General features: G+C 38.0%; 1 protein-coding gene across 1 annotated transcript; it reads right to left on the bottom strand.

The window, feature by feature from the left end:
• Window positions 1-1,422: 1,422 nt before the first annotated feature.
• On the bottom strand, window positions 1,423-13,651 carry LOC103144363 (growth/differentiation factor 11-like; the record flags this gene model as incomplete). Its single annotated transcript, XM_007561310.2, has 3 exons — window positions 1,423-5,534; window positions 13,089-13,488; window positions 13,595-13,651. Coding segments are annotated over 3 exons (835 nt in total), but the record flags the coding sequence as incomplete, so codon positions are not given.
• Window positions 13,652-17,347: the final 3,696 nt, after the last annotated feature.

The raw sequence follows: 17,347 nt of genomic DNA, 5'->3' as shown, positions 1-17,347 counted from the left end.
AAAAACCTACCTGGACTGTTGCTTTTATTCTTTCATGCATGTTTGAGAAATCCTTGAATCTCCTCTGGCAGCCATTTGGGGGCGTCCACACTCAGCTCCTATAGACTAGCAGCAGCAATTAGCAAACGCCTTTGTGTGTCTTCTGAGCTCATCATACAAACTACAGCTGTGATGACGTGCTGAAGCTGGAGCGTCAGAAAGAGAAGAAGCTTCTTAAAGAGACAGAGTCCCAATTCAAGACATCATTTACGGATATGATCCAAAGTCAAATTATTTTTGATGCAGAATTTCCATAATGACTAAATATAAAAAGCCACTTGACTGTGCTACAAAATGTCACAATGTACCTGGAAAATACCCACTTTAAATAATTGATGTCTTACTTTTAGTCTAGTTTAGTTTAGTGACTATTGAATTATTTTACATCCTAATTTTACATCCTAATCAACAGGCGCAGACAAATGACAAATAAGTAGTAAAAACTGTAGTAAACAACATATTTTGATATCTGGTAAACTTTATTCTTTTGCACAATCAGCAGCTGCGTTTCCTTCGATGGTTCGGCTGCTGACTTTACGAGAGTCATCTCTCCGTATGTGGCAGTTTGTTTTCTAAAAGTCCAACTTTAATCTCTGTTACTGTGTCAGAAAGGTGTTTTAAAACTGATTACTTTCTTATAGAAACACCAGAATTTGATTCCTTATAAGAATATCAATATTTGTGTGTCTTCTGACATCAAAACATTAATAAAAAATTAACTACTTCCTCGCATTTAATTACAAAGTTGTTTTAGTTTCAACTGTTGGCTTGAGTTAAAAAAAAGAAGGAAGTCACAAAACCACCACTTATCTGACTGTATATGTAAATATTTATATATTTCCCAAAAGTACTCTACGGTTTTGTTTAACACAACAGAGTTGCTTATTACACGTGGAGTAAAGTGAATTTATCTTCTCTTTGTTTTTATTCCTACTAAAGTAAAATCTTTGCCAAATAAGCACACGATACTGAGAAGAAAAACACAACGTAATGCAACCCACTTAAGCTAAATAAATGATTTATTGTACAAAAGAAAATGACAGTAAATAAACAACAAAAGGCAAAAATAATAATACAGTTATTCATACGCACATCCATTAAACTACAGAGATGGGGTGATTTCCTTTCTTTTTCACTACACAAAGAACAGGTATGAAGGGGGAAAGAGAGAGACACAGTTAGAAGCGGCGAACCTGTCCAAAACATGATAAAAGTTAACATTTCGGTCGTATTTACATAGATATTTGTTACTCTCATATATTTATATGAAAACAAAACCAAAACTCTCAGACATACAAGTTTAAAAACACTAAAACAAAACTCTCAACAGCTTTGAACATAGTCAAACCCCAGAGGTGGGCACAGCTATTATTATTATTATTATTTTTTTTTTTCCTTTGACCATGCATGACCGTCAGTCACTCTGTTAGCAACTTAGCCTGAACCTGAGAGCAAGGGGACCCTGTGCTTTACGTTGAAATTTTTGGAGGGGATGTGGCTCTTATGCGTTTTATGTTGACTCTGATTTTTGTGGAAGAAAAAAAAAATACTTGAAGACTAAAGTGAGGTAGACAGACTTGGAAATGCATTGTAAGTAATAAATAACCGATCAGTTGATGTTTTATTTATTTATTTTGTAACCACAGCCCCTAAACCAGCCTTTTCCTCCCTTTGAAGTGTTCTAGCATATTCCTGCAATCACAAAGGTTACGGCACATAACTTGTCGTCCTCTACTTTGGCTAACGATCCCTGGATACTCCCATTTTTGTTTTTTGTTTTTTTGTTTTTTTATTTGAATGGCTGCTCTCACTTACAATACACAAAAAAGCAAAAAAAAATAAAATAAAAATACAAGACAGATGACACGTTAAGTTAACAGTTTTCAATCTTTCTAACACAATAACAAATTAAGGTTGATGGGTGGGCCATTTCCAGTTAAAGCATTTCCATAGATCCAGACATATATTACACACATGACGAATGGGAACGGAGGCCTTTAAGGCTGCCGTTACAGTACATCCAGGTTCCAGATCGAATCGAAGTGTGTGGGTGTATGGACAGGCCCCCGCTTCAGACAAAGTCAGGAAAGTCAGTGATGGTATCAAAAAGAAGTGAAAACTTCTCTACTTTATGGTTTATCACCAGAAGCATGAATATTTATTTTATTTTTTATTTTTATCCTATACTGTACAAGCTCTCTTGTGCTTGGTAAAACGCAAACAACACTTCAGCTCCTTACGCCATGAACGTCCCATAGTGCAAAATTTATTGTTGGTAAGGTAGAGTGCCCCCCAAAAGGGTTTTTGTAACTCCCTTTTTTCTTTTTTTTTTTTTAATATATACATATATCATTTATATATAATGTCAGAAGGCTCTCACTTTATCCAACAGCATAGTGCTTTCGTTTTTTTTTTATAACAAAAGGATATCTTTGCTTCGACATCCAGGAGACAAAGACAAGCTTCGAGCATACTAATCTACTCTCTTTAAGCACTAACATTATTTTCTCCATTGTGATGATGATGATGATGATGATGATGAGGATGATGAGGATGAGATGGATCGGGGCATTTCAAAATGCAATCCAATATGTTCTCTAAACAAAAGCTGGTTGTAAAGCCAGTATCTTGATCTTGATTTTTTTTTTTTAATGTTGCAGACCAGGTGTGTGTTTTTTTTTTTGTTTTTTGTTTTTTGTTTAGTTATGGCAGTAATAACAGTTATAATAATTTTTTTATAACAGCAGTACTGCTCACTCTAGCATTGAAGAAAAAATGCTAACAACTTGGGGGTAAAGTAGCTAAAGCTCTTCTGTCATTTAAGTGTTTTTTTTTTGTTACATAGATGCAAACATGTAGAAATAGGTTAACATCTAGAAATAATAATATGTTTCTCAGCTGTTTCACAGGGGTTTTTTTTTCATGAACACCGTGGGCGTGAATGTCACATTGATTTTCACGAATCGTTTTCACTTTGCAGGGTGAATCAATTATATAAAAGACAAGTTTAAAAACAACAATCAGGTGCACAAGTTTACATTTATTGTGAATTTCCTCAGAATTTACTGGCCCTGATATATCCCTACATTAATATTTGATTAAATCTCACTCAGAAACTGTAGAGAAACTACATTGCTTCCTCTCGCCATAGAGCTTCTGGTAAATATCGGACCCCTCTTCTAAGCAGAATTGGCGGCGCTCATTTAAATTGGTTGTTTTAACCCAGAGTTTAAGCATAATTCATATATTTTCAATCCCAATGTAAGCCTTCTTTGTCTACTGCAGAACCAGATTTTATGCGTGTTTTGGATCTTTGTTCTGTTGCAACACTCATTTTCTCCATGTCTCAGCTCTTTGACCCAGTCTGCCTCTGTCAGAGGGAGGAACACAAGTCAGAAAATATCAGCACGACCCAGGAAAGACGCAAGCTAGTTTTAAATGGGAGGATGCAGGAGGAGCAGCGCCGCCTTTCCCAGTGTTTAACATCAACACAGTCTGAAAGGATGCTGACCGAGAAAGAAGCTCCAGATTTCTCACCTTGAAGCTGAATTTGCTGTCGCCCACATCTTATTTTTGTGAAAGATGAGAAAGTGACTCCAATGACAACATTTGGAGGGGTAAAGGTGATCCTTTCAAAAGTTGAGGAAACTGTACCGCCTGTAAAGCACGGTGGTGGCAGCATAATGCCATGGAGTTGTTACCTGGGATAGAGCAGGCTAACTTTAGGTTTTTCAAATGGCTCGAACCGCAATACTGGAATGTAATAAAAATAAAATGAAAATAAATCACAGCTCCACTGATTGTGGTGAGAAGAGTGGTCCAATATTCTGACAGAACTGCACCAGAAGCTTGGTGTGGTTTTCTGCATCTCGGTAAGGGATATTCAGCTAAACATTAGTGTGTAAGTACACATTTCACCTATTCATGTATAGAAAATACATGGACAGGTAAAACAAATTAAGACTTTGGCACTTATTTGTGTGTTAATGATCGAAATAACGAACTCCCACGTTTTTACAAGCTCCAAATTAACACGACATCCACACTCATGGTGAGTTTCTCACTGTAAGCAGAACTGTGTAATCGTGTTAATTTCACTGTATGACTAAATATCTATCTTTAACCATCTCTACATAAGGAAACAGGGCTTTTATTACACGTCTCGGTTTAAAAAAAAATACAGCTGTTGAGTGTGATATTCTACTTTAATGTTGAAAAATCATGATCTTCCAAATCTACACCTAAGTTTGCATCTACATGATGTTTTCTTTTTAGACTTCAATGAGTTCAAATATTATCTACTTTTATTGAGACTTTATTTACTTTGGGGGACAGAATTTAACCAGTTTAACCTTTTAGCTTTTATTTATTTCAAGATTACGTTTCAAAGCTATTTGTAGAAGTCTTACTCTGGGGTTTTGCACAATTATTAGCAATTAATAATCATTGGTTTGGCTTTGGGTCTCGACAACTTTTCAGATCTCTAAACATCTGTAAACACATTTTGGATTTGTCCAAATTATTATTATTATTATTATTATTATTATTATTGTTATTATTAGATTTAATGCGGCTACTGAGTTGTAAAAATTGATGAATTGCTAAATGATTATGATCCTGCCCCCTTTTCTCTGCAAACACTTAAATGGATAAAAATATTTTCTGAATGTAAATGTGGAGCTGAAAATTAAATATATTGGAACGGCCCCTAAAAGCAGACGCTGCTTAATGAAATATACTCATGTCACCTGTCAACACATTCCACTAACCTGGACACTTCACAAAGATGCCATTAAAAAAAATCACAAAACTAACATGTATTCTATATTTTGCCTCACCGTCCTCTGAGGCTACTCCACAAGCAGACCCAAATCATTCATAATATACTGTATTTCCATCTTCAGTTCTTTTTTTTTTTGTTTGATTCTTGTTTTCATTTATAACTTTTTTTTATACAGTTAGAATCAAATTAATTACTGGAAAAAAAATGGAAACCCAGCAGGTTGTTTCTGTGGCAGAGCAAAAGTGAAATCTGGTGCCGAGGGGAGAGCTCCGTAGGGGTTTTGGGTGTTTTAATGAGGGCTGAACGTAAGTGTGTGTGTATCTCCTTCTGTAGCCTAAGAGCACCCACATCGATCCACCACCATCCCTGGGATCTTGCCGTGAATGATCTGCTGCTTGTCGTTGAAGTAAAGCATGTTAATCGGGGACATCTTGGTCGGGGTGCAGCAGGGCCCTGCGGAGCCGCGCGGGTTGGCGTGCTGCACCAGGTGGGTGTGCGGATACTTCTGCATGAACATGTACTCACACTGGCCGGAGCAGTAGTTGGCTTTGTAGCGCTTGGGGGCAATGATCCAATCCCAGCCAAATGCCTCGAAGTCCACGGTCAGCGGGTAGCGGCAGCAGCGGGACTCGGTGGAGTGCTCGTCGCAGTCCAACCCGAGGTTCCTCCGAGAGCGCTTGGTGGTCTCAAGGACCTTCACCTCCAGGAACGGCTGCTGGAATCAGGGGGAGGGAGGCAGGGAGGGCATGACAGACAGAATAATGGTTATAAGAGAACAACTGCAAGGTAACATACTAAAGAATGTGACTAACTGTTGATGTTTCTACTTTTATATAGTCTGTGATGGTCGTCCACTTTAGGGCTGGAGGATACGGCTGAGACATGGATCATGTGAAACACTTCATATCCATAATTATTGGTTAGCTTCTTGCGATAAAACCACCTGACTAAACGTCCTAGAGCTTAGCTTGGGTTGCTAGGTGACGGGCTGAGCTTAGCTGGGGTTGCTAGGCAACAGCCTGGGCTTCACTGGAGGTTGCTAGGTGAGGGCCAGAGCCTTCTGATTTGTTTTATTTTATTTTATTTTATTTTAAAACACTAAACAAAAAAACAAACAGTTGTAGCTCTGTGGCTAGATTTTGTAAAAGCAACTCAAACATTTAATCATGGTTACAACAGTAGCCTGTTATAAACACAGCTAATGCTCAGTTGCAAAAACCCAAATAACTTAAAATGTGACAGACATTTTTGAAACCAGTCATTTTCCAGACACCAAAACATATGAACTTATTGCCAAAGAAAGGCTGAGTGTTTTTTTTTGTTTTGTTTTGTTTTAAGCGCTCAGGCTTTTTTTTTTTAGAAGCAGTAGAAACCCAAATGAAAGTACAGAAGCATAAAAACTGTGAATTTTGCATAATAGGTGTAAAATACTGCCAAACTGGGGTTGTGACCTTTCCTGTTTTATCCACAGTACTCCTTTGAAATCATCAACATTTATCGGTTTGTAAAGGGTTTCAAATTCATTTTTAAGGCTTCAAAATTCCAGCAAACCAAAGTGAGAGTCATTATCCACAAAGAAGCAAAACATGGAGGCGTGGTAAACGTCCCCTGAAGTGCTGCTCAACCAAAATAACTCCAGAAGAACATCAACAGATCATACAGGATCTCACAAAAGACAGAACAACATCTTTCAGACTTTCCTCTGTTAAGGTCAGTACACATGATTCGATAATAAGAAAGAGACGGGGCATAAATGGCCAAATCATTCATAATATACTGTATTTTCCAGTGCAAAACTATTGATTCTAATCCGAACACAAGGTTCATCTCACATTTACCAATAATTCCAGCTCTGAAAAGCAAAAAAAAAAGAAAAATATGTATCAGATTGGCTTAGTCAAAGTCCAGACTTAAATCTGATTGAGAAGCTGCGGCATGCTGGAAACAAAACAAAAGAAGAGAGAGAGTCAAAACCCGTTCAAAGTCACGTTAATTTCCAAACATTTGATATCAGTTGATGCTGCCAAGGAGGGAAAGACAGACATGTTTACTTTCCTATTGTGCCTGAGGAAACTGATCCCAAAAAAGATTTATCACTCAGAAACTACAAGAGCAAAAAAACAGCACCAAACTCCAGGTGTGAAATCATTCACATGTCTGTTTGGAACAGCCAATAATGAAAACAAGCACAGTGCAACCCATTATTGGACCTGGCAGTGAAACTTCACACCCATAAGTGGCAAAAGCGTCAGTAGCAGTAAAGTTCAGTCACAGGTCAACGCTGAATCACAAAAACTGGTCCAATTCCACCGTCCTCATCAACATGCACTGCAGAAAAACTCCCACCAATAGAAAACAATGGGATTATCCACCTAACAACAGCAGATTTACTTTTATACATGGGGATTTCTTCCCATTAAACCTTAAAAAAAGACATTAATTTAAAGATGGTGATAACAAAACTGAAAAACGTGTAATTTTTTATAGATAAAATCTCTGAAAAGTGATTCTGATTATCTTAATGGGCTTGTGTGTGGAGTATTTTTGCATTATAATCCAATGTAATGTTATTTTAAGGTTAGTATAATAAGTGATGAGTCCAACATTTAGGTTGATGGTTTCATTTTGCTTCTCATTCCCTTGCTTTCATTTGTTTTTTTAAAAAAACAACTTAAAATATATTTCCCATTCATTGGCAAAATTGACAAAATGTATAATTTAATCAATTCGTGATTTTTTGGAATAATCTGCTTTAGGACTGATAGAATAGAATATACTTTATTGATCCCCCAAGGGAAAATTGCTTATTTGTTGAAAGCTACTCCATCTTAGGTGATAAATACAAAGTTTGTAAAAAAAAAAAATATATATATATATATAAGAGAGAATAGTTCAAAATGACTAGATATAAACAAATAAATAAATACATAACAAGCAATCACATGCAATATACTAATCAATAAATGAGCGCAGAATCAAATTGAAACAATTAGCCCAGACCTGGACGTTGTAAAGCCTGACGGCAACAGGCAGAAATGACTTTCTGTGGCACTCTGTGGTTCACTTTGGCAAAATGAGTCTCTGATTCAACGGGCACTGACAGAAACTAGCTTTTACCCACACTAATGGCTCACTGTGTATGCTTGAGCTGACCTCTGACCCAGAAGGTCATCTGCAGGCTACCATAACCTTGACCTCTGGGAGCAGCGAGCAGATCAAATATTTTACTTCAGCATGTTTGTTTGACAAAGCCTCCTTCTGCCCTCAGTGATTCCAGCTGGGCTGCAGCGCAGCTCTCTGTGATGCATTCAGGAGAGGAAATAAGCTGCTGGGGTGAAGCCATGTCGGCTTGGCTTTTACTGTGGAAAATCACTCAGAAGATCAAGGCGTGTTTGTCTCTTCGTTCTTTTCTGGGTTGTTGTGTTTGGTGATATTATCGTACACACCCTCCTGTGTTTTGGATTTAATTATTGTCTTTGGTTAAGAACAATAAAGCACACTGCTGTGCGCTCAAAGGGCAGCGGTTTATTGGCCAAGACACCAGAGCTGACCTCTAATGTTTTCTGGAGATCTGACCCAAATAACCACTTGGTAAATATTTGGCGTTGCTTAACTAGGGTAAGTGGCCTACATAATTCAACAAAGATGTTGTATTTAACTGTCAGGTTCAGTAACTCGAACTAGATTAATGGCTCACCGATGGCTTTTGCTTAGAGGCCGAAGTTTGAACTCATTTGTGCAGGCCCATTTATCATGCTGGAACCAGAGTTTCACCATTTATAAAGTAGTCTACAAATGCATCCAGCAAAACAGATTGTTTTCTTCATTATTCATTTGAGAGGTAAAGCAAAAAAAAATAAAAAAAATCTACAGGATAAAAAAGAAAAAGGATTTTAAATAGTTTCTATCCTAAACAAAGAATCTGTGATTTCAGTTTGGTTTACTAAGAATTTAAAATAGACTGAAGACTTAATTTATCTCTACAAAATGACAAAACATTTATAAAACAACCTTTTTCCAAGTTCAAGTCTTTTAGCCTAATGTTTCTAATAACCAAAATAAATATTTTGTCATTTGATTCATGCCAACTAGACCACTTAAATTTATGTCAACACAAAAATATTCCTTCATTTAGGCTGTTTTAAACTACTGTGCATTATTCTGAGCTGTAATATTCACTAAACTAAAATGTAGAAAAGGGTTTACCATTAAACTACTGGATTGGAAATTATGTGACTAATGTATGACACACATGAGCCACTGCTATGCGAGGCGGTTGGTAAATTTACACACTACAAACAATCATGCTAAGAATCTAAACAATGTTTTCATATTAAATGTTAACGCTACATAAGAATATCCAATGGTGTCACAACTCACAAGTCAGTTAAACATTTTAATCTAAATAAAATGGCTGAGAAGCGTGAAGCAGGTCAGTGTGCTAGCTTCACTTTGACAACCAGCTTCACCCGCATGAGTGAAGCTAGCATGCTAGCTTCTCTTTGACAGCGTGGACATGTGCAATTTCAATGTTTCTGTTTCAATAAAACAAGGCGACCCACAAACCTGCTCTGACGGACCGTCAGCCCAGTCGGTGTTTAAATCAGCTAATCATGGGGGCCACTTACTCGTAAAATAAACATCAAGNCATGCAATATACTAATCAATAAATGAGCGCAGAATCAAATTGAAACAATTAGCCCAGACCTGGACGTTGTAAAGCCTGACGGCAACAGGCAGAAATGACTTTCTGTGGCACTCTGTGGTTCACTTTGGCAAAATGAGTCTCTGATTCAACGGGCACTGACAGAAACTAGCTTTTACCCACACTAATGGCTCACTGTGTATGCTTGAGCTGACCTCTGACCCATAAGGTCATCTGCAGGCTACCATAACCTTGACCTCTGGGAGCAGCGAACAGATCAAATATTTTACTTCAGCATGTTTGTTTGACAAAGCCTCCTTCTGCCCTCAGTGATTCCAGCTGGGCTGCAGCGCAGCTCTCTGTGATGCATTCAGGAGAGGAAATAAGCTGCTGGGGTGAAGCCATGTCGGCTTGGCTTTTACTGTGGAAAATCACTCAGAAGATCAAGGCGTGTTTGTCTCTTCGTTCTTTTCTGGGTTGTTGTGTTTGGTGATATTATCGTACACACCCTCCTGTGTTTTGGATTTAATTATTGTCTTTGGTTAAGAACAATAAAGCACACTGCTGTGCGCTCAAAGGGCAGCGGTTTATTGGCCAAGACACCAGAGCTGACCTCTAATGTTTTCTGGAGATCTGACCCAAATAACCACTTGGTAAATATTTGGCGTTGCTTAACTAGGGTAAGTGGCCTACATAATTCAACAAAGATGTTGTATTTAACTGTCAGGTTCAGTAACTCGAACTAGATTAATGGCTCACCGATGGCTTTTGCTTAGAGGCCGAAGTTTGAACTCATTTGTGCAGGCCCATTTATCATGCTGGAACCAGAGTTTCACCATTTATAAAGTAGTCTACAAATGCATCCAGCAAAACAGATTGTTTTCTTCATTATTCATTTGAGAGGTAAAGCAAAAAAAAATAAAAAAAATCTACAGGATAAAAAAGAAAAAGGATTTTAAATAGTTTCTATCCTAAACAAAGAATCTGTGATTTCAGTTTGGTTTACTAAGAATTTAAAATAGACTGAAGACTTAATTTCTCTTTACAAAATGACAAAACATTTATAAAACAACCTTTTTCCAAGTTCAAGTCTTTTAGCCTAATGTTTCTAATAACCAAAATAAATATTTTGTCATTTGATTCATGCCAACTAGACCACTTAAATTTATGTCAACACAAAAATATTCCTTCATTTAGGCTGTTTTAAACTACTGTGCATTATTCTGAGCTGTAATATTCACTAAACTAAAATGTAGAAAAGGGTTTACCATTAAACTACTGGATTGGAAATTATGTGACTAATGTATGACACATGAGCCACTGCTATGCGAGTCGGTTGGTAAATTTACACACTACAAACAATCATGCTAAGAATCTACACAATGTTTTCATATTAAATGTTAACGCTACATAAGAATATCCAATGGTGTCACAACTCACAAGTCAGTAAAACATTTTAATCTAAATAAAATGGCTGAGAAGCGTGAAGCAGGTCAGTGTGCTAGCTTCACTTTGACAACCAGCTTCACCCGCATGAGTGAAGCTAGCATGCTAGCTTCTCTTTGACAGCGTGGACATGTGCAATTTCAATGTTTCTGTTTCAATAAAACAAGGCGACCCACAAACCTGCTCTGACGGACCGTCAGCCCAGTCGGTGTTTAAATCAGCTAATCATGGGGGCCACTTACTCGTAAAATAAACATCAAGACTGAAGACATAAAACGTAATCTTCGCTCTGTCGGCTGGTGGAGCTGTTGTCAGTTGGTTGCCACGGAAACGGAGTAAGGTGGGTTTTAGTTGTTCTTCACTTTCTTGTTACTTTTCCCTCTTTTTGTGGCACGATGAGGCCACTGTAATTTCTGAGAGTGTAATAATAAACGACAAAAACCGAACTGATTGCACCGCACATTGGTACAAGGACGTCACGATGTTTATAGGAGTCGTCAAAATGAACGAAACATTTCACGAAGTTTTGAACAAACTGAGGCTCCTACAGCAGCAATCGTGTAAGTTAAGCTCATTGTCTGGTTAAAAGGTTAAATTCACTTAGTGCTCTTGCGCTTTTTGACATAACTGACAGAAACCAAACTGCTTATGGACTTATGTCTAGGTGCAATAAGTATTTTATTTATATATTTTATTTATTAATTCATGTTCTAAGCTTTGACTTCAGCCATTTTTTAGATATAAGATATATTTCTTATCTAGAAAGTAGATAAGAAATAAGACCATTTTTGGGACAAACACAAGCTCATCAAATGTAAACAAATAAGCAATTTCCCCTGGGGGTTCAATAAAGTTTATTCTATTCTGTTCTGTTTTATTGAGAGTACTTTTTTTGATAATATCAATAGAGTTAAGAGTGGCCATTATGTCAAACCTTTAAATGAATAAATCAGTGTTTTGTGTTTTATTTTTAATACCTGCTTTCCTTTTATAGGAGAATTTATAGACTGTGGCTTTATTTCACCCAGGCTACAACTCTCTTGTCTTCAAAGCAAGACAGAGTCTTTGAAATTCAAACTCTAGTCAAATAAAGTGTCTTTAAACGAGAAAGTCCATGACTTAATGTTTTAGAGTTCCAGCTCAAGTCCAGCCCTGAGTCTTTAAAGCATGAATTAAAGTGTAGAGACCTTAAGGAGAATAAGTCCAAACCCAAATGTTTTGAGTGAGTCTGTAAAATGCAGCTCCAGATTAATAGTCTTTAAAGTCCAAGTCAAGTCTCAGTTCTTTTGAGCAGGAGCTAATGCAAACTCTTACTCAATTAGAAATATAAATATGGTTTATGGTCAACATCTAAGCTTTCTTTGAGATTGTTTGACATTTTATCGTCATAATATCAGAAATATGTCACACTGTCCATCTGTCCTTCTCGTTGTCACAAGATAGAAATGAAGATCAAATCATTTAAGTAGTAAATTTGGATTTTCATCATTAATTGCAGCCTAGTCTCATGTGAAAACATATAACCTCATTAAGAATAACTATAATGATTTACAAGATGAATGCAAATGAGCCATTAATTAAAGATGTATCTTAACCCTTTCATTCATAGTGGTCACTACAGTGGACAGCTGTCTAAAAGCCATTTTCTTGTGCTTCTTGTGGATTTTTATGTTATAAATGCACACAGACCACTGAAGTGGACACTAATGCATCATAAAATACACTATCAACTACTGGCCATCAGCTGCAAATACAAGAAATTATTTTTGTTAAATCCAATATGGCTGACAGACAAAAAAAAGCATGCTGATCGACCCGGTCCCTCCTTCTACTGTAGACGACTCTTTCAGGTAAAAAGAATATTGTAAAGAACAATACTACTGATGTATTTTTCAAATAACAACTTTGTATTTGTAGAAAATTACAATTGACCACCTAAAGAAAAGAAAATAAATTCTTCTTTACAAAAATTTTTTCCTACCTGTTTTTTTATGCCTTAAGAAAATAAAATAAAGAATTGGGGGGAAAAAAATCCTGACACAAAGGATCATAATTCATGCATGAAAGGGTTAACTTCTGAGCAGGATGGAGCCTGCCTGTTATTTATATAAAAGTGAGCGGCAGTGAGGCCCCTCCCTGCTGTCCGGCCCTGGGGACAGGTCTGAGGATCCTTACCAGCCCCTCCTCCCCGGGTCGCAGCGAGGTAACGGCCAGGTCATTGCCGCTCTCGTCAAAGGCGTTGATGTCGATTCCCCAGTTGGTGTGGGGCTGCTTGAACCAGTTCTGCAGCACATGCTTGAAGTCGATGCTCTGCCAGTGGCCGGCCCTGGAGTTGAGCTCTATCTTCAGGGAGCGGATGCGGATGTGGCGGCTGCCCTGCTCCGTGACGGGCTTCAGTCGCAGGATCTGCAGGTAGACGGTGGAGGTCTGCTGCAGCGGCCGGAGATACACCCACAGCTGAGCCTTCAGCACCTTGGTGAACATCAGCTTGGGGCTGAACTTAAAGAAGCAGCAGCTGGGCTTCCCGTTCACCTGCACCAGGGGCTCCGCTGCCAAACGAGAGAGAGAGAGAGATCTGCTTTTAATTGGCAAACTATGATGAAACACTCAAAGTGTAAATTATTATCAAATGGGGCTAATCTGGCAAATAAATAGAAAGTTAACCCAGGCTGTTTGCAAACATGAGGAGAGCGTTGATCAGGAAGTCAGCCAAGAGACGGATGGTGACTCTGGAGGAGCTGCAGAGATTCACAGTTCAGCTGGATCACTATTAGTTCTGCATTTCACAAATTTTATCCTTATGGAAAACCAAAAAAAAAAAAAGCCATCGTCACCATGTTGCAAACAAAGCAAACATGTGAAGCCGAGTTTAAACTCCTAAGCCTTCATGAATAATGGCATGTCTGTCAGAAAGCTAACACTCCTTTTAATTTAACTCCATCCTCTCAGTGGATCCTCCTCCATGCTTTGGATTTGCTTTTCTTCTGCAGGAATAGGGAGGCTTTTCAAACCGTATGTGAAAATGGAACGAAATGCAGAAAAAATGTTGTTAGGAGCAGCAGAAAACCTGAGACTGTAAGCTGTAAGGTTTACCTTCCAGTAGAACAGCAGCCCTTAACATGCAGCCAGATGTTTTGATCAAAATATGGTCCAGTCAAAGTCCAGACTTGTCTCACATTCAGAATTTGAAGCAAGACTTAAAAATGTGTGTTTACCTATTGTCTCCACTCGATCTCAGTCAGCTTGAGCTACTTTGAAAAGGAGAATGGGTAATAATATTCATCTCTGGATGTGAAAATCAGAAAATAAACACTTGACTCACTATTTTTCTATTTTTCTTCACAATAGTTCATTGTTTGGCCAAACAGTGCAAAGCAGTACATCATTATGCAACCCAAAACAGCAGAATCCATCCACCCATTTTCTACATTAACCAGTCCATCACAGGACAACACCCAGGGATTAAAAAAAACATCCACACACATAAAATAAATTAGACTTACAACTAATTCACAACCTGCTTTCATGTTTCTGAACTGTGAAAGAAAACCAGTGAACATACAGATATAAAAACATGGAAACTCTTGCACAGCTGTCTGAGCGGCATCCTCCTCTATAAAACTGTGCAGGAACCGTTAGCGACGTTGTACGATGTGTTTTTCCCACTGCACTAGTTTATCTGCTTTTCACATATAGATGATAAACACAATGCAACCATGAGATACTCCTCAATAACTGGAACCAAAGATAAGATGTGCAAAAAACCAGCATTAAAATAATTTTTTTTTGTTAAGCTAGCTTAATTTCACAACGAAATAGTCAAGAAATGCAACACAATATTCATCCAGAAGGGTAAAAGTAAAAAAAAAAAAAATTCAATACAAATATTTTTGTATTTCATGTTTTACTTTTTAAGTTGATTAGAACATGTATGATCTCTTTATCAGTATTTCATAACTTTTCCAGGGTAAAACTGTAAGGCAACTCCAGGTTACATTTTGCTCAGTCACTCTTAAAAAATGCGAACGACAAGAACACATATTATTAAATTGGAGCAGATGTGTGCAAATCTTAAAATGCTAAGTTGTAACAGTAAGAAATGTATTTATTTTTTTTACCCAAGCAACAACAAGAGAAATAATTAAAAAGGTTAAAACAATTGAAGCAGCGATTTAATTCCTGAGCTTCCTGTGAGCTGAAAAGGTTGTGTGGACGATTTCGTCGTCCTATTTTCTGTTTTACTTAAATGCAACAAGTGTGAGATTTCAATCACTAAGAGCAAGCAAAAAAAGGAAAAGTTTTAGTTTTTGGAGGTTGATATTGGAAAACAGTAATGTATATTATTGACAACACTAAAACAATAATATACATTGTATATTATTGTAAAATACTGCACAGTATTTTGTCTGTCTTCTCACAGGCTGCTGCGTCACAAGTAGACACTGCCTTGTATTTTGGCCCGTTGAGTCGGGGAACATTTGTGATTACTTTAAGATCGGAAAACAACCATTTGCATATTAAAACAAGAATCAGTAATGGTGGCCAGTGGCCAGATGGTAACCTTCGATTCCCCTGGGTCAGCGCTAATGAAATGGACTACCCTGAAATTACATCAAGCACAAATAAAACATCTCAAGTTTTTCTATCCATTTTCCCCTCCAGTGCCTGCCTTTTGTTGGAAATTAATTAAGGGTGTGAATTAAGAGTTATGCTGGCGGACACTTGAAGTTCACAGATTTATTTCTGTCGTGATCCGCGGCTGTGATTTGTGTCAGATCTGCATATGGTTCATTTGCATAGACCTCAATCTGATCTAATGTTATCCATCCGTTGAATTCAGACATTCATTTCCATGTAAAGTGTTCGTTTATTTAGGGAAATGTATTCTGTATCTATCTAGCATAATAATGTGGCAACACAGTACAATGGGCTTCTTCTTCTTCTCAGAGAACATTTGATTTGGATCAAAACACACACACACAAAAAAACAAGAAGAAGAAAACAAAAGCAAAGCTGAGCCGTTTATTTTGTAAAGTAGTTGCTTTTGATAATCCCATTAAAAAGCGAAGTGAAATCTGCGCGGATCTGTCAATCACGGTTTAATCCGAGGTTGCTCAGGCAACCTGCAAATGCTTCCTGGGTCAAAAGGTTATTTGGCACCTCAGTCTAGTTAAGAAATGGGATCAGGGGTCAAAACCGTCAGCCTCTTTACATCTCGGGGGTGCCGTGGGGGGGCAGTTCTAACAGCCAGATTGAGTTTGAAGGTCAAGGTCAACCCTATGGCGATGGTAATATGTCTTTCTTCACATCATGCCTGTTCGCTCAAAACCTTTTAAAAAATACAACACCATTATTTCAGCCACGTTTTGTTGTTTTGTTTTGATCTGGGTGGAGATTCGCCGGCCAATAGTGGATTGTTTTTCAGGACAGAACTCGGCATCCAGCTTTTTTTGGTTGTTTTCTTTTTTTTTTTAGCTAAACAAGTACTTGAAATATGGGCATCCATTCAGGGATATGAATTCACCATTCTGCACTGAATAAGGGCCAAACCCGGGACAGACGTGGCCCTTCAGCCCCTACCTCCAAGCACAGTCATTAGTGAGTGTAAATTACACAGTGTCTCACGCTGGACAAACAATATGTCAATGTTCTCAAATGTTAGCGGGTTGCTGAGGTCGCGGCAATTAACGTGGCCGGTGTTGTGTTTGTTCATCAGGACAAAAACCGGGAATTAATGATTCTGCAGTTTGCTCTTGGTTTTATACTTTTGGGGACTGGATCGCCTGCAGCTTTTGTCGCTTTCCCCGGGTTCGCAGAAAAAAGGAAAAAGGCAAACGCCGAAGAGACGGAGCGGTTCAGCTCCTTGTGAAGGAGTAACCTGAGAAAGCAGGGCCTGTTTTGTAGTAATCCAATTCAGGTCCCCGGTTATTAAACACACCTGCTCCACATATGAGCTATGTCATGTTAAACAATGACTGCATTGATATGGGAAATCAATTTGTGCCTTTATAGATCCTGTAAACGCACAGGCTGGAGGCACAGATGAATGCCTGCAGCTTAATTACACCCCACATCTTGGAGGCGCATGCCACTCGTGGCAAAAGAGCAACGTTAGCTTGTAAAGAGAACCGGGGGAACATTTGATCCTCACGTCTGAACATGCTCTCTTTTACCACAAGAACATACATTCAGCCAACTTTTTTTATGGCTTAATTTCCTGCTAAATTTGTAAAGTTACAGCTCAGTACTTTAATACTTTTATTTGGGCCGTTAAGCAGCATGTTCAGCACCACCTGCTGGATCAGCATAATCTCTCTTCTGACAGGATATAAAAAGTTTGCATCATAATTTTTGTGGGCAACATCAGCATGGTCATGTACATATAGTCAACGTTTCATCCAAAAGTGTCAAAAATGCCAAACGGCTGAGGTAAC

The sequence above is a fragment of the Poecilia formosa genome, unplaced genomic scaffold, assembly GCF_000485575.1.
Source record: "Poecilia formosa unplaced genomic scaffold, Poecilia_formosa-5.1.2 Scaffold124, whole genome shotgun sequence".
In the NCBI taxonomy this organism is placed as follows: Eukaryota; Metazoa; Chordata; class Actinopteri; order Cyprinodontiformes; family Poeciliidae; genus Poecilia; species Poecilia formosa.
Note: the sequence above shows the minus strand (reverse complement) of the source record. Positions and strands in the feature narration are given on the sequence as shown.